General features: G+C 43.8%; 2 protein-coding genes across 4 annotated transcripts in view; both read right to left on the bottom strand.

Moving 5' to 3' along the window:
- LOC121921257 (volume-regulated anion channel subunit LRRC8D-like) overlaps positions 1-843 on the bottom strand; it is a 6,227-nt gene extending 5,384 nt beyond the window's left edge. Inside the window, exon 1 of the mRNA XM_042449054.1 lies at positions 757-843. The gene's annotated coding sequence lies outside the window, so the exon portion shown is untranslated. The remainder of the gene's footprint in view (positions 1-756) is intronic.
- An 8,156-nt stretch (positions 844-8,999) lies between these two features.
- On the bottom strand, positions 9,000-23,469 carry LOC121921254 (volume-regulated anion channel subunit LRRC8E-like). 3 transcript variants are annotated; one of them, XM_042449051.1, is made up of 4 exons: positions 23,363-23,469; positions 20,009-20,100; positions 12,361-12,503; positions 9,000-11,615 (listed from the first exon to the last, which is right to left on the bottom strand). In XM_042449051.1, the coding sequence occupies exons 3-4, from the start codon at positions 12,496-12,498 to the stop codon at positions 9,366-9,368; spliced, it is 2,388 nt and encodes a 795-aa protein (XP_042304985.1). In that variant the 5' UTR covers positions 12,499-12,503; positions 20,009-20,100; positions 23,363-23,469; the 3' UTR covers positions 9,000-9,365. The 3 variants fall into 3 exon arrangements, with proteins under 3 accessions (XP_042304985.1, XP_042304983.1, XP_042304984.1); XM_042449049.1 differs by lacking the exon at positions 23,363-23,469 and adding an exon at positions 15,951-16,112 and having other exon boundaries at positions 20,009-20,058; XM_042449050.1 differs by lacking the exons at positions 20,009-20,100; positions 23,363-23,469 and adding an exon at positions 14,657-14,799 and having other exon boundaries at positions 12,361-12,499.
- Between the last annotated feature and the right edge of the window lie 1,575 nt (positions 23,470-25,044).

Here is a 25,044-nt window from a genome sequence, read left to right on the forward strand (position 1 = left end):
ATTTAAATAAGATGAGGGCAAAGGAGGAAAGCAGGAGAGAGAGAGAGAAAAGCTGGGTCATTTTAAAAGCAGTGGAGAAAGTGGAACTACAGAGGATTAATCAGGATTGCCCAGGAGTCTCCCCACCTGCCAGGCTACTCTCAGTTGTCGGCAGCAGCATGGCAGCTTGGTCAGGGAGTACAAAAGCAGACAGGCAACAAGAGGAGGCCAATTGAGCCACTGCTGCTGAAGAGTTGGAAGAAGTCCCCCTGAAGTGCCCCTTCTTTTGTGGGGGTCCTAACCTCTCCATCCTTCCCTCCCAAGTACTCACCCACCCAGGCCCTGCCTAGGGTGTCCCACTTTGGGAAGCAGTGCCTGGGTTTGGGAGATGTTTTGAGGGAGATCACTGCTGCTCTCCTCCCTTGACATTACCACACTGGGTGACACAAACCCTAGTGATGCCAATGATGCCCCTGCTAAATTGGGACAATTGGAGGGTATGTTATAGCAGTTGCCATGGGCTGCATGCCAACCAGGTTTCCCTCAAGGATGCCTGGAGGGTGATAAGGAGTGGAATGGGGAAATTTGTACTGTATTGAGGAAAGCAAGTCCCCTGTCTTCTGCCTCTTTTCCAATGCCTGCCACATTGCTCACAAGACTACCACATACACATAAGTCTTTGTACAGGGCAGTGGCAGGGTTCCCATCATCACACCCTGCAAATCCTCCAGGTATCTCTCCTCTGTTCTCCTTTTTACTTTCCTCAAAGATCCTCACCTGCAGACTGCCTGGCACTTTTCCGGCACACCCTTTGCTCTGATCCGCAAGGTTTGTCCTCTTCCAAGCCTCTCTCCTTGAGTTGTGGTTTTAGTCTGCACACAAATCTTTTTTAGTCCTGCTCCCTGTGCAAGATGCATTATTCTGTTTCCATAGCAGCTGCATTCAAGAGGAAAGGGCTGGAGGGGAGAGAGGCTTTAAGTTCTTGAAAACAAACCTCATTTACTTTCAAAGGGACTGCTTGACACATTTCCTTGATATTCAGGAAGGAAAGAAGCTATTAAAATAATTGAGCGAATTAATCACGCACCTACTGGCAGAACATTTCATTCATTTCTTCATGTTTTAATCAAGAGGTTTAGAGCACATTTCCCCCTAATTTTGTCCTCACAATCCTTCAAGGTAGAACCTTACTTTCCCATGCCTTCTTAAGACTCTGACCATATAGATTACACATTTTCAATATCAGTCAACTTACCCCCACACCCACACTATTTACTTTTTATCATCTTTTGCCTGGCCCATCCACACTACACAATTACAGAATTATGAATCCAGTTTAACTGTCGTGGCCCATGAAATCCTGGGATTTGCAGTTTGGGGACTGGAACCTGAGGAATTCCCTGAGTGGGAATTCTAAAGGCTTCTCCCTAAACTGCAACTCTCAGGATTGCATGGGATAATAGAATCATAAAGTTGGAAGAGACCACAAGGGCCATCCAGTCCAACCCCATTCAGCCATGCAAGAAATCTAAATCAAAGCACCCTTGACAGATGACCATCCAGCCTCTGTTTAAAGTCCTCCAAAGAAGAAGGCTCCTAACAGTTCATACTATCTGAAAGTTCCTCCGCTGAGGTGGAATCTCTTTCCCTGTAGGTTGATTCCATTGTTCTGGGTCCTATTCGCTGGAGCATCAGAAAACAAGCTTGCTGCATTCTCAATATGACATCCCTTCAAATACTTCAATAGGGCTATCATATCGCCTCTTAAACTTCTCTTCTCCAGGCTAAACATACCCACTTCCCTAAGTCGCTCTTCACCATTTTAGTCGCCCTCCTTTGGACATGCTCCAGTTTGTCAATATCCTTTTTTGTACTGTGGTGCCCAGAACTGGACACAGTATTTCAGGTGAAGCCTGACCAAGGCAGAACAGAGTGGCACTATTACTTCCCTTGATTTAGACACTATACTCCTATTGATGCAGCCTAGAATCACATGGGCATTTTTGGCTGTCGCATCACACTTTTGACTCATGTTCAATTTGTGGTCTACTTGGACTCCCAGATCCCTTTCACATGTAGTCCCATTCAGCCAGGTATCCCCTATCCTATATCTATGCATTTCATTTTTCTGCCCTAAGTGCAGTACCTTAAATTTCTCCATGTTGAAATTCATTTTGTTAACTGTGGCCCAGCTTTCTAATCTATTAAGGTCATTTTGAATTTTGTCTGTCTCCTCTATGTATTAGCTACTCCTCCTAATTTGGTGTCATCTGCAAATTTGATAAGCATGCCTCCTTTTCTTTCATTCAAGTTGTTGATAAAGATGTTGAATAGCACTGGGCCCAGGACAGAACCCTGTGGGACCCCACTGGTCACTTCTATCCAGGATGAAAAGGAGCCATTGTGGAGCACCCTTTGGGTTCGGCCTTCCACCAATTACAAATCCACCTAACAGTTGCATTGTCTAACCCACATTTTACAAGCTTGTTTGCAAGGTTATCATGGGGGACCTTATCAAAGGCCTTACTGAAATCAGGATATGCTATATCCTTTTTTGTGATTATGGAATTGCCTTCTAGATGTTCACAGACTCTCTCTTTAACAGTCTGCTATAGAATCTTTCCTGGTATTGATGTCAGACTAACTGGGTGATAATTGTTGGGATCCTCTTTTTTTCCCATTTTTGAAGATGGGGACAACGTTTGCTGTCCCCCAGTCTGCTGGGACTTCTGTTCTCCAGGAGTTCTGAAAGATTATTGCTAATGAGTTTTAGATTACATTTACTAGTTCTTTTAATACCCTTGGATGTAGTTCATCTGGTCCTGGAGAGTTAAATTCATTTAGGATAACCAGGTATTCCTGTCCTACCTCTTTACTTATTCTGTGCTGCGTTTCCCCTATTGTGTCCTCTGCTCCATTTTCCTCAGGTTGAGCACCCTTTTCCTTTTGTGAGAAGACTGAGGCAAAGGTGTTGAGTATGTCTGCCTTTTCTCTGTCCCCTCTTAGCATTTTGCCATGTTCTTCACTCGGTGGCCCTACCATTTTCCTGTTCTTTTTGCTACAGACATACCCAAAAAGCCCTTTTTATTATTCTTAACCTCTCTAGCAAGCCTGCGCTAATTCTGCACTTTTGCTTTTCTGACCTTACCCCTATATATGCTAGCTATTTGTTTGAATTCCTCTTTGGTGATTTCCCATCTTTTCCATTTCTTATACACGCCCCGTTTAAAACTTAGCTCAGTTGAAAGTTCCTTAATCATCCATCCTAGTTTCTTAAGACACCTCCCATTTTCCTCCTCATTAGAACTGTTTTAAATTGTGCCTTCAGTATTTCCCTTTTGAGAAACCTATCTGTCCTGATCTCCCTTCTCTTTTAGTATTCCTGACCCTGGGATGGCCCTCTGTATTTCCTTAAATTTACTGAACTCAGTAAAGTCTAGAATGCATGTCTGACTATGCCTGGCTTCTCCTTTTCACTGTTTAACAAACTTCAGGAGAATGTAATCACTCCTGTTTAGGGATCCCACCCATCTCTGGCTTTTCTTCATGAAGGAAGATTCAGGAGGACACATCCCGTGCTTCTACAAGCTTGCACCCCATTTACCAGGATGTTGTCACTGCAGTTAAAATAGAATATGGTTGTCAATGTGTCCTAGTGCAGACATCTGAAGATCCCAAAATATTGCATACTATCTTATGACCTTTGAGTTGGCCTAATAAAAAGATTGCCTAAATACGGGAATTTTTCATATGGCCAAGATGGCTAGATCTGCTCAGAATTATAACAAGAGCTTCCAGCTCCTCCTCCTCCTCATCTGACCCTTCCATACCAGAAGGTTCACCTTTCTTATGCAAATCAGACAAAATGTAGGAATCCTAGTTTGCTGAACCTTTCTGTCTAACTCAGGCCTGGTACAAATGGGTAGGGAAGCACTGCCCTGGTGCCGATTATAGGTTCGAGAGCGTGCAGCAACCACATGTTCCCAAACTCTAGTCTGTACAGATGCCGCCATCATGGCAGCCTCCCGTCCCCACGGGGACCGCCATGATGACACAAGCGCAGTGCAGTGTCCGCATGTTGCGGCGCCACTCTCGCATCATCGACCCATGACAGTGTGCCAATGGCACACTCATTCGTCGACCGTGCAAACCTAAAAGAACCCATTTTTTATGGGTTCTTTTTGGTGCAGAGGGATGTCGCATGGTTTGGCTGCTGCGGTGTCCCTCAGGAGAAAAAACGAGCAGCCCACCCTTTTGGAATGGTCTGTTGAGCCCCTCAGCTGATCCTGCTGTTTTTCTCAAGTGGTACGTCTTTGCCATACCCAGCAGTGCAGTTAGGCAATTTAAAATTTCATCACACAAGACTAGAAAAGTGGAATTTCAACAGGTCCCATTTCTCCCTTGCATTCCCTTTTTTTAATATAAGTCCAAAGCACACTGCAGAAATAATCCAGTTTGAGACTGTTTTAACTGCCCTGGCTCAGTGCTAGGGAGTCTTGGGAATTTTAGTTTATTGTGGCACCAGAGCAAGCTAACAGAAAAGGCTAAATGTCTCACAAAACTACAATTTCCAGAATTCCCTAGCATTGAGCTAGGGCAGTTAAAGTGGTCTGATTGGATTATTTCTGCGATACGTTTTGGACCATAGCACACCTTTTCATTGATGGGCAAAACCCACTAAAAGGCTCTCAGTCTCACTGCTATTCCATTACAGTACTGACTTCATGTGATAGGTCCCTTCCACTGAAGTTCTGCTTCTCAGGCAGTCATGCAGTGTGAGTGGGTATAATTCTGCTCCTTTTCACCTCCCCCCCGACAGCAGTCGTGGCCACCAGCATGTTCCCAAAGCTGGCTGCTGTGCACATTCACACAGAAGCCAGCTTTGGGAGGAAGTTGGTGGTCACAAAGACAATGTTTGGCAATGTGGAAAACAGATCATGCAACCATGGATCGCCAAAGCGCTATGGTGGGGGAAATTGTGTAAGAATTTATGCCAAACTTATTTGCTTCCATTCTTAAACATTCACAGCAGAATGGTGTGATAAAGTTCTTAGACTCTGGACTTAATTAGGCTGAGGGTGTATTTTCTTGGTCACATTACATTATTCAAAGTAAGCTGCACCAGCCCAGTTTCCTTTAGGATCCCTTCTGCTGATTCTGGTTGGTGGCACCCTGATTAACAGCCTTGACAGCATGACCACTCACTGCACCTTAGTTTACCTCATAATAGCTCATGATCTATATAGATCTGCATAGATCTTGGCCTGCATAGATCTTTGGATGATGTTGAGTGCCCCTCCTTTGGTTGTTGTGTGTGTGTATGTGTGTGTGCCTGCAAGCTGACTGTCAAGTTATGGTGACCCCATGAATTTCATAGGGTTTTCCTTGACAAGAAATACTCAAAGGTGGTTTTGACTGTTCCTTCCTCCAAAATATAGCCTACAGCACCTGGTATTTGTTGGGGGTCTCCCATCCAAGTAGTAACTAGGGATGACCCTACTTAGCTTCCAGGATCAGAGGGGATCTGGTGCCTTTAGGGTATTTAGGGAATTTAGTCTTCCCATAATCGGGTTCTTAGGTCCACACCTATCTGTGTCAGGTTGTGCCTCCAGCACTTTGTGATTTGTGGCCAGGATTTACGTGCAATGTCACATTCCTAAGGGATGTGGTTCAGCTGAGCTGTAGAAAAGCTTGAGTCCAAATTAGGAAAAAGGCAATGATAACTAATCCACTGTAATGGATTTGATTTGGATTTCCTGCATGGCAGGGGGTTGGACTGGATGGCCCTAGTGGTCTCTTCCAACTCTATGATTCTATGATTCTATCTGCTTTTCTTGCCCAAAGGAAGCCAACAGCTAATTGACAGCTTAGGGAAGCAAATCTCAGATGTGCATCACCTCTCTCCAATGAGTTTTCAAGAATTGGCTATTTGTGTTACGTTAAAACAAAATATACTAGTGCCTCCTGAAGACCCACACCCACGTCTCACCTCAAATAAATGAAGAGAATTTTAAAATATTATTTTATTTAGATTTGTCTTGGAGTGCCTTCAATAGCATCAACCACTAGGTGGCAATGAGGCACAGCCAAAGAGAAAAAGCTGACTTTGTAAACAAATAGCAAGTAATATTTCAGAGAGAGGAACTAGCAAAACCACCTCTGCATATCCCTTCTCTGAGAAAACCCTATGAAATTCATGGGGATGCTATACCTCGACAGTCAGCTTTGAAGGCATATCACACACACAAACGCTGGGGGGGGGGGGGGGAGCGCTCTGCAATCCTGGGCAGAGAGGTCACTATCTGCAGCTCCTCACCTGAAAGCCAGTGTGGTAACCACCCATCCTATGCCTTTGTTACTTTTGTTGTTGCGTCTTGATCAGTGATGAGAGTTTTTTTAAAAGTGTTTAAATCTTAAAACACCTTGCACAGATATGAGCTATGGCTTGTGAGCCAGTAAATTCTTGCATGGAATTGAACAGCCCATAGCCCTTTCACACTACACAAAGATGGTGCTATGATTCCCCTTGATCAACCACGGCTCCATCCTATGGAATCTTGGGATGGGCATTGGAGGGAGGGGCTTTTAGAATTCTCACCCAGAACTCCTTTGGTGCCTTTGACCAAACTACAAATTACAGCCATGATAGTTAAAGTGGAATTATAGCACAATAATTGTGTAGTGAGAAAAGGCCCCAGGAAAACTGTTGCACGGGGGGCTACAGGCTGGCAGAGGTTCCCCATTCCTGGAGTTATGGTTATGTGATATTTCAAATTATCATTAGAAGACCCAAATGTCTTCAGTGGTGAAGAGCATTTAATAGAATCATAGAACTGGGAGACCACAAGGGCCATCCAATCTAACCCCCTGCCATGCAAAACACAATCAAATCATTCCTAAGAAATGGCCATTCAGCCATCTTATGGAAACCTTCAAAGGAGACTCTACCACACCCTGAATCAGCTTATTTCACTGTCAAACAACTTGTAATGTCATTTATATTCACCTAAAGTTGATCCACGAGATATAACTGTTCCTGGACTGGTGGATCTTGATCACATCGGCCTATGCTTAACATCCTGTGATTAGACAACTGTAATGATCTCTTACACAGGGATTCCTCAGATGACAGTTCAGAAGCTGAAGTTGGTACAGACAAGGGCAGCAAAGCACACTTCATGCATTCCGAAATCTCTGTTGGCTGTCAATGAATCACATGGTGCCACTGAAGATACAGCATTACTGGAGAAAGCCCTAAATGGCTGGGAACCAGTTACTTTAACTCTTCCCTGATCCACTACCAACTTATCTAGCTTTTACGATCAGCTTCGGAGGTTCTGATGATGGTAACCCTGATCAGCGTGGCCCAAAAGGCTAGACTTTGCAGGGCTTTAACTGTGGTGACATTCAGTTATGCAGCTCACTTCTATCAGTGTTTCAACTGTATCCCCATCCTTCAGCATTATATTTCTTCTTCTTACAAATTTCGTGCATCTTCTTACAAACAACATCTTCATGGGGGTTTGTTCTGAGCTGAGATTGCATGGCCTGCACTCCCCTAATGCTGTCCATCTACCTCTGGAGGGCAACATGTTCTTTACCTTTGCATTAGGCTAAAGAAATGTAAACAATTTGCAAAATAGCTTTGTTTTAAAAATTATCTGTAAGTATGGAACAGAGAAAAAGCAAGATTTCATCACTTGATTCAGCCTGTGCTGTAGGGATGCAAAGAATATTTGAAAATATTCATAAAATGGTTCAAAAACATGTTTTTGAAGTGTTGAGTAACCCTGATGAACAAAATCTGAACTGAAAAGAATCCTTGCAATTTGGGACTTATTCTGTGCAAAATTCACATGTCATTGTTTTAAGCAGAAAACAGCATTTTCTGCACAGGTATTGTATTAATATTTCAATAATTTTCTACACAGAAAATGTTTTCTGCACAAAACAATCATAAACATAGATCTATAAATATGGCCACCAAAACTGAAATCATAACAAAAGTGGATGCTGTTGAGGGGGGAGTGGATAATTCCAGGAGCCATTTTGGAATAAGCTTTCAAGTGATCTCTAGAAAATACAATTTTTTTGTTTACTTATGAAAGGCTTACCTGACCTGGTTGTTTCATTTCACATTGTTTAGTTCTGAAAAGTTTGCTGAAGCATGTTCAAATACTCTTTTTTTGGGAGGGGGGGTTGCAAACGTCTTCTGTGCTTTTCATGTTATTTCTGCCTCTGATACCAAATTTTGTTTGCCTGGGAATACATCTAACTTCATTAACAGAGATATACTTGTATCTCTACCATAATTCCTCTTCCTTTTCCCCCCTCCAAACGAAAAATCCTCACATATTGCAAAGGGGAATTGGTGAAATGATTGCAAAGAGGAATCATTTTCCTCATGCTCTACCATGGGAACAGCCCATGACAGGACCTCTACAGTAAGGTTATTTCTGCCAATGGAGGAATGTTAGTTAGGATTCAAGCCAATGTGACAAAAAGTCAATTTGGAACAGTCCAAGGTAAATAATACCATGAATTTTGATAGGTCAGAGTTCTATTAAAGCTTTCTGCTCTGGCTCTTCAACAGCAAAGAACACAACTCTTCTTTTAAAAAGTAAAAGTGAATACAAGTGGGCTGTCTCCCTGTGGTAAAGTTAGTCTCACCAGCCCCCACCAGTCTGTAGCCAAAAAAGACTTCTAATAAAATTTAAAGTGTATTCTGGAAACTACAGCCATGCTGTAGTTGGGCAGAAGGGAATGTTTGAAAACGTTTGGACAAAAACTATCACAAGACCCCAGAATATTTTTTAAAACTTACAAAGCGCTCTCCCCCTTTTAACTGTTTGCTTTTGAATTTTTGTGTGTTTTTCTTGATTTTTCTATTGCTTTTGTAATAATTTGTTTTCTTTCTGTAATAATCACACTTTAATAAAATTATTTTTAAACTGGAAAAAATATACACAAGTACACACATATACATATAAAAATAACTATAATTAAGATTTGGTTTGATACAACAAATTCTCTTTCATGAAGAATTTCTGCTACTTGTCCACTCTGAAAACTGTTTGCTCTTGTTGTTAAAAAAGACACTTGCTACTTTGTGTTATTTGGACCTTCATTCTACCTGAATTCTTTGGGTTTTACTATCCCTCTCCCTGCTTTTGAGGAAACACTTTCCATTCCGGCCCTGATTCCAGCCAGTGATGAAGCTTTGGTTCCCTTACCAAATCCACTCTAGGTGGTACAAACAAAATAGAGTAACATGCTCTTTAAGACATATGGGCACCAGACTTACTCAGATCTCTATATGCACCATTATCAATGTGGCCAACACCTGAGAGGGGCCCCATCTGACATCTCTGCTCTGATTTGCCACATCATTCTTCCTCCATTTTCTCCCTAATCTCTAAAGGTAATGTCTCATAAAGGTTGCTCTCCACCACAAGGCCACTATGTTTAAGGGCTGAGCACTGGCCAATTTCCCGGGGCAGGATGTCCAAGTGGTTTCCCTTCAGCTCCAGCCTGGAGAGTGAAGGCAGCCAGCTGACACGGTCAGAGAGGTGGCGCAGTTTGTTGTGGCCTAGTTTGAGAACCTTAAGCCTTTTGCAGAAGAAGATTTCAATAGGCAACACCTCTACAAAGTTGTGTGAAATGGCAAAATACTGGAGGCTTTGTAGCACGCCCATCCCAGGAGGGATGACCTGGATATTATTGTGGGAAAGATCCAAATAGTTTAGCTTAGTGCACAGGAACAGCTGGGGAGGGAGGGCCTCAATCCGGTTGTGGCTGAGGTCAAGCTGCTCCAAGGTCTTGAGTTTGCGGATATGGTCAGGGATGCTAGAAATGTGGTTGTGCCAAAGTCTGAGGCATACTAACTTGCGGCAGTGTTGGAAGCTGATAACCTCTTCAATTGAATACAGCTGGTTGTCCCTCAGGTCTAACTCCTGCAGGTTCACCAAGCTGAAGACAGCATGAGGGATGCGATCCAAGTTACAATTTATCAGCTTCAGTTCCTGCACACAGAAGAGCTTCTTGAGGGTATTCAGAGTCACCAGCTTAGTCCCATCATTGTGAATCCTGAGCTTCTGCAGATGAGTGGCAAGATCAGCCACACTGGGTGGCAATTTTGACATGTTACTATGGAGTGTCAGGACTTTCAGGCTCCTCAGTTCACGCATGCATTCTAGATTTCCTGCCCGGTTCATCTCTGGGCTAAAGTGTCCCACAATGTGCAACTCTTCCAAGCCTCTCAGGTTGTATGTCCATACTGGTATATCTTTTATATCATCAAACTTGACAAGCATCACCTTCAGGTGTTCACGGAAGAACATCAAAGATGTGAAATTCAGCTTCACAGGGCTGTTAATCAGTGCAAGCTCCTGGAGGTTGACCAACTGAGTTACAGAGTTTGGGAAAGTAAAATCTTTGAGGAGCTCCAGCTTCAGAGCCTGCACCTCAGTCAGCTCAAAAGTGGTGTCAGGCAATCCAGGCAGCATGAAGAGATGGAGTTCCAGCCGGTCATGTGCATTCTTCTGCAGCTTCTGCCGCAGCTTCTCCACAGTCCACTCATGGCTGAGATTGAGCTGCTTCAGCTTGAACTCACTGGCCTCTGAGAGGAACACAGCAAAGCGCTTGGAGTAGAGGGAATCGTACTGGTCGATGAGGTGAAGCATGAAGGCAAAATCATTCTTGACATCAGGTATGTCCCAGATCCCCGTTTCCTCACGGGCAAAGTCAAAGGAATACTCTTTGAGTGGCCGGTGAAAGAGCCAGTAAAGAGTGTAGAGACAGGTCATGCCATAGATGCCAAGGAAGCAAATGTAGCAGATGGCCAGCTTAGAGAAAAGGTGGGCTTTGGTGTGATTGCAGCAGAAATGGTCATAGCCTGTCATGTCCTCCATCTCGATACTGCATGGCACAATGAAGCTAATGTTGGGAACCAGGACTGCATTGTAGATAGTAATAACTAGAAATTTGCAGACTTTGAGAATAGTTTGGCGGATGTACATGGTGTAGAGGATGTCTCCTTGTTCGACATGGAGCCGGAATTTCTTAACCTTTTCAAACAGAGCCTTGGCCTGCTCACCTTCCTTTTTGTCCAACAAGCTAATGGAGGAGGGGGACTCTGTGACTTTCTTCTCTGAAAGTGAACCCCTCAAAGGGGAAAGTTCTGTTGTCTCACTGGTAGTGCTTATTTTCTTTCTCCGGCCCATTTTCTCTGAGGTCCCATTCTCCTCCTCAGAGACTTCTGAAATGGCTCGAGTAGTCCAAGGTGAGTCAAAGCATTTGCTCAGAATGGAGATAAAATGTTCAATTTTTGAACTGGTACCAGGAAATTTAAACCAAAAAGAGGCACACACCATGAAGATGAGGGTGTGGATGACGACAAGGTAGGGGAAGTACTTGGCATACCAATGGAGGGCTGTCTCATAGCAAATCTGATTGATGTAGCTGTACTGTTGCAAGTCTAGGTTGTTCTGCCGCCCACTCATTTCCTGGTAGGCAGAGGTCTCAGTTGGTTGAGAGGCACTGATTCTCCTCTTGGTGAAATCTTCACAGGCTACATCACTGGAGGCTGTGCCATTAGGAACATGGTTGGGAAGACAGATAATCTTATCATGTATCACCTGTCATGCCATGATAGAGAAGAGAAAGGAAATATGATTGGGCAAGGTCCTGTAGAATATAATGATTTGTAACAGGTGGTAAAAAACTGGTTGTGCCCCCCCTCCCGGCAAAAAGGTTGAATGGGCTATACCATCTCAGATTGTAGATGGAAGATTATATTTTTGAAAGGTTATGAAACATCCTCCTTATAGGTAGAAAACTAGCATAGCAGGGAGTGGGGCTGGGCTAGATCTGCTCTCCCTGACACATCAGATAGTTGATTTTCTTTTAAAGAGCACTAAAAATTGTATTTTCCCCCAATAGTATCCATTGTATTATCTCAGCTTTATTGCATGTGAAGTCAAAGCCAGACAAATTTATACTAACTGATGATTTAGGTTTTTGTATAGCTATGAGACAGGGTGAGTATACAGTACTTTAATATCTGCCTCTGTATTTTATACAAAAACTCATTCTTCTTCCTGCCTTTCTAGATCCTCTTTGTGCAAGTTCCTGAGCCAGGACAGTGTCATCTCCAGAGGGCTTCTGCCCTCCACTGAACTGGCTGCATGGAATCCAATCTGCAGTGCTTTGCCACATTTGAGCTGAAGAAGCTGACAATCACTGCACCAGGCTATCAGTTCTTTCCCACACCTCCCAGTGTTTCCAAATTCTAGAGTCTTCTCTGCCATGGCCAATACAATATTCTCCGGTGACACTGTATTCCCACTAGAGTGTCAGGAAGGTTCCCCTATGCATACTTACTTGCAGGGTGCAACCAAAAACTCCTATCATCAACATGGCAATGGTGATGTACTCAGCCAATACATCCCACCATGGCTTAAGAACCTTGAAAGCAGGTTGCTGGTCTGTGAAGTGCTTGAATTCAGCCACCGGGATCATACTGTCTACCAAGAAAGAGGGAGAGGGCAAGAGGTTAGAGTAGTTCATTCCTGAGTGGTCTCTCTCTTTCAGAAATGCCAGATCTAATAAGAGGTTGTTGGATAATCTTGGCCACAGAAGATACAATCTATCCCATTCGACTGCATTCTAGGTGTCTGTTGTTCATTCTCCCATCCAGTCATAACAGAAATAAGACTTGCTCTGCAATACACATTGGTGTACCTTTCAGTCTCCTCTAACCCGTCTAAATGTGCTGGGCTACAGCTCCACTCATCACGTGAGCATGAAAATGGCTAGGTTGCTTGAAGAGGGTAGAAGTCGCAGTCCAACAAATCTGAAGACTCTAGCATTGGAGAAATCTGCTATAGGGAGTTAAGTTTTTTTCCCCATATAACTCCTACCCTCGATTTTTTTTAAATAACTCCTACCCTAGATCAGCTTACACCTAACATAAAAAGAAAGCCAAAGTAGACAAATCTCCTCCATTTGATACAATAATGTCTTAGCACTAGCAGTTATTCCAATAAGCAGGGATGAGAAACATGAGGCCCTACAAGTTGTTTGATTCCAAGTCCAATCAGCCTTAGCAGTATAGCTGACAGAACATGGGAGCTGCAGTCCATTTGGAGGGACACATCATCTAGCAGCAAGGTTGCTTATCTTAGATTCAGGAAAAACTTGTTCATTTATGGCTGCTAAAATCCAATTAAATGCAGATTTTATTTATACACAAACATAGGCCAGCAATGTGGTTGCATAGGAAACTCCAAGGTTACCCCTTATAACACAGAAGAAACAGCCACACTTTAACTCATCACTCATATTTGATAGTAACTTTAAATACAGCAGAGATGGGAAAGGGAAACTGAACCTCTAGATCAGGGGTAGGCAATCTTTTTGAGCCGGGGGCCGGGTTGCTGTCCCTCAGACAACTGGGGGGCCGAAGCCAAAAAATAAATAATTAAATAATTTTTTTAAAATTAAATATATAAATAAACCAGGACAAATGTAGGACAAAATTTTCAAATGGAAGACACTTTTTTTTAAAAAAATGGAGGACATGCAAAAAAAAATTGTTGAATTTTAAATTTTTTTTAATATAAATGCATGTTTCTGAGGCTTCTATAGACAATTGCCCCCCCAAAGGCCCCAGCGGCAATCGGTGGCAGAACCGGGCTGGGGCCGGTTCCAAGGCCTCGCTGGGCCGCATTTGGCCCGCGGGCCGCAGGTTGCCTTCCCCTGCTCTAGATGTAATTGTGCTACATTTCCTATACTGCCTAAAACCAATGGCTGTGCTGGCTGGAGCAGAGGGGCTGTAAGAGTCCAACAACATCTGGAAAGCCTGATTCCACATCTCAGAAATACAGAAAAAGCAAATGCGTCTTAACACAGCAAGAATTGTTTTAAAAACTAAATTGGGGGTGGGGTGGGGGTTAAAGAAAACTTGAATTTATGTTCTTCAGTGTTTTTTAGGAACCTCTTGCCTCAAAATGAACTGCAGTAGTTAGATCACAAAGAGGTCAATGCTAGATAATATCAACAATTTGCAAGGCACGGTAATAAAACATGAACAAAAGCAAGAATGTCACAGTTCCAGCACTGGTGGAACCACAGCCATGGAAACACAGGCAGTTTACTTTGTGATCTACCTGGAAGATTAGAGATTATAATGTCTGGTAGTATCACATTGCAACAGTCATGGGGGTAACGAATTTTGGGCCCTGGTGATGCTTTGATTCTGAACTCCCCCTGGCCACAGCCACTAAGACCAGTGGTAAATAATTGTAGGAGTTATAGTCCAAAATAACCTGGAGGGCTAAAAGCTCCACCACCCTGATATAGTGGGTAGCGGCAACTGTTGGCTTATAGGTAAGATATTGAAATCCCCCACCTACCCAGGTTTTACTTTCAAATAATGGAGCTGTCCAAGATGTTGAACTAAATAGATTAACCATCTTGTGCCTCCTTTAAAGACTAAAACCCAGAGCAGGTTTACCACCACACTGACAGAGGACCACCATTCGTGACTGCTGATGGAAACTGTCCATGAACATAAACCCACAGTTGACACTGACAGAGCCTTCTACTCAAAAACCTCACAGACCTCCAGGCACTCTCAGATCATTCTCATTTCATTTGGCAGGAACTAGTCACTCACCCAGCTATAGTATTCATGATTATGGTTGATCTGTCCTCCGACACTACTGGTACAAAGATCTAATCCTTAGTTTGAACAGAAGAGTGACTTTCTTTTCAATAGCATATGCTGAGTTCCCTTTCTTTTTGGTTCAGGATCAGATAGCAGTGGGCCTAACTCAGGCATTACAGATATATCTGGACTATGGATGAAGCCTTTGGTAGGGATCCCAAACAGCTGAACCCCTAACTTCATTGCAGTTAGATTCTGCCCAAGTGATGCCCAGAGAATGGAGCAACCCATGGAACAGAATGGTCTTCAAGATTCTGGTCGCCATAGTAGCTGTTTTCCCACTACATTGGCCCAGCCATAACAGATATCAGGAGATGGGTATGAAATGTGCCAAAGTTAATCAAGGAGGTGATCATGTTTACTTCCTAAGTCATCACATTAACATTAGCCCCAGCATCTCAGAGCAAGCATTAGGACACAAAACAGTCTCTTTTCATCTCCCTTTCTGCAAATCTAAGTGTTCTCTTGAAATGCTTGTAGTGTTCCTGACCACTATTTCACCCAATCATTCTATTTGACCTTGAAAAGTGCACTGCTCAGTTTTGGGGCAGCAGAAAGCAGCCCAGCAGGAAACAGGCAAGAAATCTGGTTCCTAAGGCTTTAGGGCCACTACACCATTCACTGTCTGACTGAGTTAGGCCTGTTGATAGTGCATGAGAAGTCTGCTAGCTGTGGATGCTTGCTGAAATCCAAACCACGCTTGTGCTGAGGCACTTCCAGGCAAAGTCTATTTCAGTAAAGAGAAATAGGTGGCCCTTCAGGTATTGTTTAATTACAGTTCCTATCAGTCCTAGCCAGCACAGCCAATGATGAGGGATGCTGGGAAAAGGAGCCAACATTTGGAAAGCCACAAGGTCCTCATCTCTAGGCTATTAGAAGTGGTAGGGAAGCAGACATCCACAATATATGTAGTGCTGAGCCAGCCCTTTTTCTGACCATTCATAATTTAAATGGATGACTGAGTCAGAGTAAGACAACCAGCATGGTGTAGTGGTTTGAGTGTTGGACTATAACTCTGGAGACCAGGGTTCAAATCCCCACTAGGCCGTGGAAACTCACTGGGTGACCTTGGGCATCTTACAGCCTCCAGGGAAGACAAAGGCTAGATCCCTGTGAACAAATCTTGCCAATAAAACTACATGATATGGTCAGAAATGCCTTGGAGGCACACACAACAACAAGATGAAAGCAACTATGGTATAAAATCAGCAACACTAGCAACAAAACTCTACTTAAATGGTACCTTTTGCACCAGAAACAGAGAAGCCCATCTGTAGACATGGATGATGGAAAGAACACCAAATTATGAACGATTATGAACTGGACCTTGCAGTGTCTTGCCTGTAAACTTTCTGCATATTTTTCTCCTTTGTTGTTCATTTTTCTCCCAAAGGGCTTCACTGTCCTTCAGAAATAACAGAATGCACCTCACATACTAGGAGAAAAATCTTGTCTACAAATGTAATAACAAAGATATTATTTATACATATTGCCTAGGAGATACGTAAGGATAGCTCAAGACTAAATACCAGAACATCTCTGCTATTAGATTCATACTTTCTTTCTCCAGTAGGAATACCTTTGCTTAGAGTGTGCATATGCTCTTCCTCAGGGATTCCCTGGCACATTTTGTTGCCTAAGTCAAAACCATCAAGACTTGTGTGTTCAAAGCCAGCTAAGTTATATTGGTGAATGATAAAGAAAATCCCATGAGTGCTTCTACTCATTCTTGTCATTAAAATACAGTAACAACAAAGTTAATCACAATGTGCTACCATTTTGTGTCATCACATTGTGATTCACTTTGTCGTTACTGTATTTTAACTACCATTTTATGCCAAAAGCTGGCATGGTGCAGTGGGTTGAGAGTCGGACCTAGGATTCTGGAAACCAGGGAGTGAGTCCTAGCTCAGTCTCATTGGGTGACCTTAAGCAAGTCGGACCTAGGATTCTGGAAACCAGCTTAAGAGGATGGCAATGCTAAACTCCATCTGAAGAAATTTGCCAAGACAACCCTATGATAAGTTCACCTTAGCATCACCATAAGTTGGAAACAACTTGAAGGCACACAACAAAAAACAACAAGCCATTTTGTGCCAGCCAATAATTGCTGCCTGAGGTAACTGCCTCATTCTACCCAATTTTAGGCCTAGCCCTGTCTGAGGTGCATAAGAACATGTCTGGACATCTGGAATTGCCATTGTCTTCACAAGGTTGTGGTCTTTCATGTAAAACAGCCATGCAAATATTTTGATAGATTACAATTAAGAGGGAGATGGCAGACCAGCAATAAATAAATAAATAAAGGAGGAATCCACTTTCAACAATTAGGATAATCCTGTCTTGGAGGACTTGTAAAAGTAAGGCATTTATAAAACCAGTGTTGCAATTTTCAGTGGGAAGATGCCTCAGAATGTAGGTAATTCCCAGGGTTTTTCAGCTACCACCCCTTCCCGTTAGTCTCATTCTACAGGGGAAAGAGGTTTTTAAAAGATGGTTTTGTTTCCAACCTGCCTTCCAGTCTAGCACAAAATAATACATTTTTGTCCCAAGAAGCAGAAGAACGGTGAAGCAACTCAGAATCCGCCTTCCATTTCCCATCCTTCCCCCTAAATCTGCAGACAAACTCCAGACGTTCTGTTTCCATTACACTTTACCTCTTACCTGCTGCTCACTCAAAGCCATTCAGTTTCCAAATGCTCCTTTCATCGTTCTCATGTTTTCCTCCCTCAAATGCAGCTAGTATGTATTTGAGAGGTAGTCAGGGAGGTCTAGGCATGAACCCTCCAGACAGAGACTCCCAAGCTTAGCTGGGGAGAGTGGGCAAAATGATGGCATTCCCCCCTGAATAAGAATCCTGTCCCCCATGAAATTTTCCTTCACCCCAAAATTTCTAGCACTGCAGTAATTTAAAATTTCAGTCAAGCATTTAAAATCAGAGTTTAGGCTTCCAAAGAAACAGAGCAGGCAAAGTGACTACATAGCAAATAGCCTAGTCTGACGTATGAATGATTTTGAATATCACACACTCTGCAAGGTTAAGAATTAAGGGATGGAAAGAAAAACTCATTTGGGAAGACAGGATTCTTCTTTGCTGGGGACCAATGCCCTCATTTCACCCTCCCGCCAGAGGCTACACCCATGGGAGACTCTAAAGTTAGACTCAACATAGCACAGCCACAACAAACGAATCATAAGTCCTTTTTGTGCAGAGCAGAGAGCTGAACGTCTGATACAGTCGGCTCCTGGAAACACAAATATCTGGCTACCTGAGGCTTTTGAAAATACAGGTGGTTACTTCATATAAGCTTCCTCTGAGAACAGAAACAAATGGGTTCAACTTCCTCCTGGGAACAAACAACGCCTTGGCCTCCTTTCAGCAAACTGTTTTTGCTAGGTAGCTTGTGATTGGTAAACCTCCGCCCACAATTCAAGTACAGCCTCTCTGCTCCCATGTTTGCATGGGGTGTGTGCCTTTCTATGTGCCTTCAAGTTGCCTGTCAACAGAGCAAACCCATACATTTCAGTGTGTTTTCTTAGGCAAGGAATACTAGTCAGATGAGTTTAGCCAGTTCCTTCCTCTGAAATGTAGACTACTGCACTTGGTATTCATTGCTAGTCCCCCATCGAAATTCTAACCAGGGCTCACCCTGCTTAGCTGCCAAGATGAAGCAGGATCTGGTGCTCAGAGATGGCACACATCAGGTTGGAAACCAAAAGTGGGGAAGAAGCAAAATCCCTTTCTGCTTGGCTAGATTCCTGATATAAGTGAAAAGGTCTCTGTGACTAATTGTTTTGCATGGATGAGTCTTCCTTGGAACACTTTGAACATCTGATGGGCCCCTTCTGAGGAAGAAAAGCAATTAAAGGAGTGTGTGGGATGGGGTGGGGACTGAAATCACCTTAGGTTTGGGAAGATGACTGGCAGAGCACTCCTGTCTATATCCTTTAGAGGGCAGCAACATGCTTAAAGCCCTTAAATTAAACTACAAATGCTCACACAGCATCCACAAAAGGCGAAGGTAAATTAAGGTATACACTCAGCTCTCCGTATCTATGGATTTTTTTATCCATGGATTCAATAATCCACGGCTTGAAAATATTCTGAAAAGATGTAAATTCCAAAAACAAGCCTTGATTTTGCTATTTTATATGAGGAACGCGGTTTCACTTTGCCATTATATTTAATGGGACTTGAACATCCATGGATTTTGGTACCCACAGGGTGGTGGTGGTTCAGGAACCAAACTCTAAGGGCCTACTGTACAGTATTATGAACAGGCATGTCAATAGACCAGTGATTCCCAAACTTTAGTCCGCCATGTGCTTTGGACTTCAACTGCCAGAAGCTCCAGCCAACTTGGCAAACAGTACAAAATTATGGGAGCTGAAGTCCAAAACATCTGGAGAACCAAAGTTTGGGAGCCACCGGATTAAATAAACTGCACTGGCGCTTAGCTCCCCCACTCAGCTCAACTTTGCCCACGGCAGAAAAACATTATTATATGATACTGGATTTATCAGTCCAGTAGTTGTCCAAAACTCTGTAAGCAAGGAGGCCTACCTAGATGTTGTTGGATTATAACTCCCAGCATTCTTCACTAGGGGCTATCCTGGCTAAAGGTGATGGGAGCTACAGCCCAACAATATCTGGAGGGCTGCATGACTCCGACTCCTACAGGAAGATAATTAATGGGTGAACTAGCCTCTGAACACATGGAAATTAACCCACCTGACCCCATGATCCACCCACTGCAGATATCTAAATGTTTAGAAACAGGCAGGGATCATCAGCAAATGATAGAGAAGGAAGTTTTAGCTCCTTTTCCCCTCAGTTACTCTGCATATCAACTCATTTCCTCCTTTACTTCTCCTGCCTCAGCCAGTAAGGAAAATTAGTCCCTAAGCAGAAAGAAAAACAGATAATCACCTCCCATTGATATACAAAAGGAAAACAGCCTAGTTTACAATATAAACTTGTTGTCCATCCCCCCATTCCCCCCCCCACCTATGATCTTGCTAACATCTGGCCTGAAGAAGAGATCTGGAGAGCTTGAAAGCTTGTACACAATGTTGTGCCTTTTTGGTCAGCCAAATAAAAATATTGTCAACAATATGGATTTGGGAACCTGTATTCAAATTCTCAAAACTATCTGAAAGTGGCAACTTTTCACACAATCAAGTCAAACTAGGTTTAAAAAAAAAACCCTCTGTAGCATCAAATTACCCATTTTCCTCTCCTCTTCCCAATCCAGTCCCTGTACTGACAGATCTGAGTAAAAGACAGAGTGTTGAATGTACCTTTTTAAGTTGTGATAGTCCTCAAACTTACTCCTGGCGTGAGATCTCTGGTCACTCTAGGTCAAATCTTCAAAAAAAATTTCACTGTTACCCTAGGAGAAGCCCAGTTGATACTATGTCAGTGGCTGAAATCAAATATTCAAGCTGTTTTTAATTGGACTCCATTCTCTGCTCCCACCAAATCAAAACTGCCTACACACATACACACACGCACACACGCACGCACACACACAATGCTCCCGTCACATCCCCCAATTTCCAGGATCCTTCCTTCAAAATCACCACCTTGAATCTAGCTGGCACAGCCCCACTCATTCCCTGCCCTCAGGCTCACCAAACCTGTTTTTCAACACCATGAACTCAGAGCATCCCTGGATTCCAGGAAGGAGTCATTCTGGAGTAGCTCCTCTGAGCATGTGCAGATGTGGTGCCTTCATAGCAGGCCAGCAAAAAGGAAGGGCTTCTTCCAGAGCTAGGACACCAAAAGTCTGGCATCCAGGAGTGGGAATTATGGAGCCCTCCAGATGCTGTAGGACTGCAATTCCCAGCATTCCTCCCTATTGACTATGCTGGCTAGGATTGCTGGGAGATGCAGTTCAACAATATCTGGAGGGCCACAGACTTCTCCATTCTTGCCAATGATTCCAAAACTTTGACTTTCCAGATGTTTTAGACTTCAGCTTCCAGAAGCCCCAGCCAATTTGGCCAGCAGTCAAGAATTCTGGAAGCTAAAGTCTAAAACATCTGGAAGCCAAAGTTTGGGAATCACTTCTCTAGTTCCTTACACCTTTATAGGCCTCTGCATGACTTGGGAAACTTATGCTTTGGACTGCAAGATCCAGAATCCCCAACCAGCATGGACTTCTAGTCCAAAAGTGCAATTTTTCTAAACTCTTGGTTTTTCCACCACATTACTATATCACCCAATAGTTGCATTCTTGATAGGAGGACAAATGGGGGGGGGAGAGATTTTGAGAGATTGGCCATGATGTTTGGAGCATTCTGGGAGCTGCACTCTGAAATGCTCTAAATTTTGCCTTATCTGGACTCAAGGCCCTTTGAATTCAGTGAGATTTAATTCTGAATGAGTTAGGATGGCACTGTGAAGGTGGGGAAATCCAAAATTACGTCCCACAGGAAACTTTTCAGGAGCAAAAAACGGGGAAAATTGACTTCATCCAACTTCCTTCCCACTTTTCTGGTTTGGAGAACTGAATCCCAGAAGGCAACCAATTTCCCACCCTGCCCACTTTGGTTGCTGTGTGCCTTCAAGCCCTTTCCAACTTATGGCAACCCTAAAGAGACCCTATGATGGGGTTTTCTTGCCAAGTTTCTTCAGAGGGGGGTTGCCACTGCCATCCTTTGAGGCTGAAAGACTGTGAATTAATTGCCCAGGGTCACTCAGTGGGCTTACATGGCTGAGCAGGCATTCAGATCTTGGTCTCCAGAGTTATAGGCTGCATCCGCACCGTGGAAATGATTTGGACTGACACCGCTTTAGCTGCCGTGGCTCAATGCTATGGAATTCTGGAATTTATGGTCTTGTGAGAGATTCAGCCTTCTCTGTCAGAGAACTCTGAAGCCGTAGCAAACTAAAAATCCCAGGATTTCATACTATTGAGCCAGGGCAATTAAAGGAGTATCAAAGTGGACTATTTCTGTAGTGTGGATACAGCCATAGTCCAACACTCAAACCACCACACCAGCTCTCCCACCATGCCCCCCCCATCCCCAAAAGTTTGTCTTCCTGAAGGATATAATCCTTGAAGGATATTATGTGCTTGTCTTGAATTACATAATGCTTGACCCTACTGCCTTACCCAAGGGGCACAGTCCATAGCTACCAGACCCCCAACTAAGCAGCACCCCTTTGCAGTCAATGGAGGTCTAAACCCCGAGAGGCAAAAAGATGGAGGGGAGCTGCTAATCTTCACTGGGCTCCCCTAAACATGATGGGTTCCTAGACCTACCACTTCCAATGGACATGCCTGTGTGGGCCTTCCAGTCCGTCCAGCTTTCCTTTCTGCCTATTTTCGAGGAAGTAAAACAAATTCAAAAGAATACAAAGATATAGCTGTGTTCGTCTGTCAAATCAGTATGTAGAGAGACCTTGTAGCACCTTTGAAACTCACTGAAAGAAAGAAGGTGGCAGATGCCAATTTCTTTCTTTCAGTGAGTCTCAAAGGTGCTACAAGATCTCTCTACATACAAACTCAGCCAGAGGCTAGCTTGAGAAGTGATTTGTGCTTCTACACGATAGAAATAATGCCGCTTGACTCCACTTTAAGAATACTGTTCAAATGAATCCTTGGATCTGGAGTTTTACTAAGTCATTAGCCTTTTCTGCCCAAGAGTGCTGGGGCCTCTCACCCAACTACAAATCCCAGGATCCTGTAAGAAGGAGCCATGGCAGATAAAGTGGTGTCAAACTGCATTATTTCTCCAGCATAGATGCACCCTGTGACTCTGGAAAGGAGGGTTCGAATCCCAGCTCGGTCATGGAAATACACTGGGTGGGCTTGGGTGCAAGTCACACTCTCTCAGCCTCAGGGAAAGGCAATGACAAACCCCTTTCTGAAGGAACTTGCCAAGAAAACCCCATGATAGAGTTGCCTTACTGTTGCTGTAAGTCGGAAGTGACTTGAACCCACCCAACAACAGCATGAAAACAAACTTGATGCAAAGCCAAAGGCTCCCCTCAGCCTTTCCCAAGGGACAAGAGGGCCACCTGAGGGTGACCAGGCAGCACAACCCTAAGGAGGTCAAGGCACCACCACAACATGGAGGAGGAGGGCCCTCAAGGGAAACGGAGGGCATGGCCGAATAAAAGCTAAACCCACGCGGAAGAAAGAGAAGTCCATGCTTCTCAGCCATTCTCCAAAAAGGAGAACATTTTGCAATTCTTCCTGGACAGAAGAAGGCGACTGAAATGGAGGGCAGGTCCTGGAAACAAGGAGGACATGCCTGGTCGCCCTGCTCTTAGTCCTGGTCAAAATGGAGGGCATGATGGAAGAAACCCTAAAAATGTACATCCAGGCTTCTTAGTCCTCCTGCTCCAAACGGAGGGGGTTTGGGAATTCCTCCTGGACAGCAGAAGAAGACTGAAATGGAGGACACGTCCTGGAGAAAGGAGGACATGTCTGGTCACCCTGCTCTTAGTCCTGCTCCAAATGGAGGACATGATGAAAGAAAAGCTAAAGATGCTTCAATAGAAATGTGAATTCGGTTCCAAATGGAGGGGGTTTGGGTATTCCTCCTGGGCAGAGAAAGGCTGAAACCAATGTAGGACGTGTCCGGGAAAGGGAGGGCCGGTCTCCCCCACCCCGGCTGACCTCCTTCCTTGAAGGGACCTACCTAGAAAGGCTCCTCTTCCCTCGGGGGGCCTCCCTCCCAGTGGCGCCAGGGGCCAGGGAGCGTGGAGGAGCCTCTCCTGGGATGGCTCCCTGCCCTGCCTCCCTGCCCATGGCTTTGGGAAGAAGGGAGGGAGGGAGGAAGGGCGGGAACCTCTCCCCGCCCCGACGGCAGCGGCTGAGGCATCCCAGCAGGAGGAGCCGCCCAAGGGGTTTTGCTGCCTGAGGCGCAGCAGCCAAAGGCCCTTCCAGGACAAGGTTTGCAGCCAGGGCTCCCCACACAGCCCCAGTGGAGGACCCTCGAGAAGAAATGCAGAGACAGGGCCCAGGAAAAGCTCAAAGATGTGGACAGTAAACGCACTTTCCTGCAAATTCACCACAAAACAGAGGGCACTCCAGAGTCAGTGGAGAAACACTGCCCAAGGGAAGCGCCAAACATTCCTAGAACTCTTCATCCATTTCCATGCTTTTCCCCCTGAATAAAAAGAAGAAAAACTTCACAGCATTTATTAGATTTACTCTGTTAAAAACAACAACCCTGGCGTACATTAAAAGTCTCTCATTTAAGAGAGAGGAGGAATGAAAGTGACCCCACCCAAAGAAAAGTTACTGTACAAATTCAACTCCATGCAACTGAAAATGGCTTAATCTTAAAAGTGTAATCCAATGAGATGGAAGACTAGACACTTGAGGGCCTGGACAAGGTAGCAGAACACCCTGAGACCTTCTGGAGCCTTGGACTGGTTTACATCCATAAGAGAACCAGTTTTCCATGTAGTCAAGGTCATGGGTTCACTGCCATTTCAATGTCAATTCACCACAAAATGGAGGGCCTTCGAGAACAAATGGAGGGACATGGCCCAAGGAAATCTCAAAACACTCCTAGAAATGTTATTTCACCGCAAAATGGAAGACCTTTAAGAATAAATGGAGGGACATGGCCCAAGAAAAACTCAAAGCACTCCTAGAAATGTAACTTCATTTCAATGGAGAGCAGAGGTCCTCCTTTTCCAGGACATGTCCTACATTGCTGTCCAGGAAGAATTCCAAAATGTCTTCCATTTGGAGCATGACTAAGAAGCATGTATTTATATTTCTATGAGTGTTTAGAGCTTTTAGTTGGCCATGCCCTCTATTTTTCTCAAATGTCCCCCATTTTGCAGTGCTTTGTCCTCCTTTGTGGTGAGGACACCTGGTCAGCCAGGCAAGGGAGCTTCTAGCCCACCTCTTCTGGGACCCTTCACAGTTCAAAGACATCCTGGGGAGGTGTGGGGAGGAGTTGGAAGGTGTCTCAAAGTTTGTTTGTTTTACTTGGTTTAACCTCAGTGTTCCCACATGTGTCAGTTGTGGCTTTGCCATTTATCCAAAATTATGATAATATATATATAAAAAAAATTATTTATATACCACTTTTCCAAAGATCAAAGCGATTTACAGAGTTTATAACCAATTACAAAACACATCATAAAATAGATAAAACCAAGAGCACTAAATACAATATACAATCTAAAAACAATCATTCAATCAATCAATAGAGAGTCAATGGGATCAGAGTACACGGCTTCATTTTCCAGGGCGGAAGGCTTGACAGAAGAGGAAGGTTTTAAGCCTCTTTTTAAATGTTTCCAGGGGGGTGATTATTATTATTATTATTATTATTATTATTATTATTATTATTATTATTAT

The sequence above is a fragment of the Sceloporus undulatus genome, chromosome 2 (assembly GCF_019175285.1).
Source record: "Sceloporus undulatus isolate JIND9_A2432 ecotype Alabama chromosome 2, SceUnd_v1.1, whole genome shotgun sequence".
NCBI classification, from domain to species: Eukaryota; Metazoa; Chordata; class Lepidosauria; order Squamata; family Phrynosomatidae; genus Sceloporus; species Sceloporus undulatus.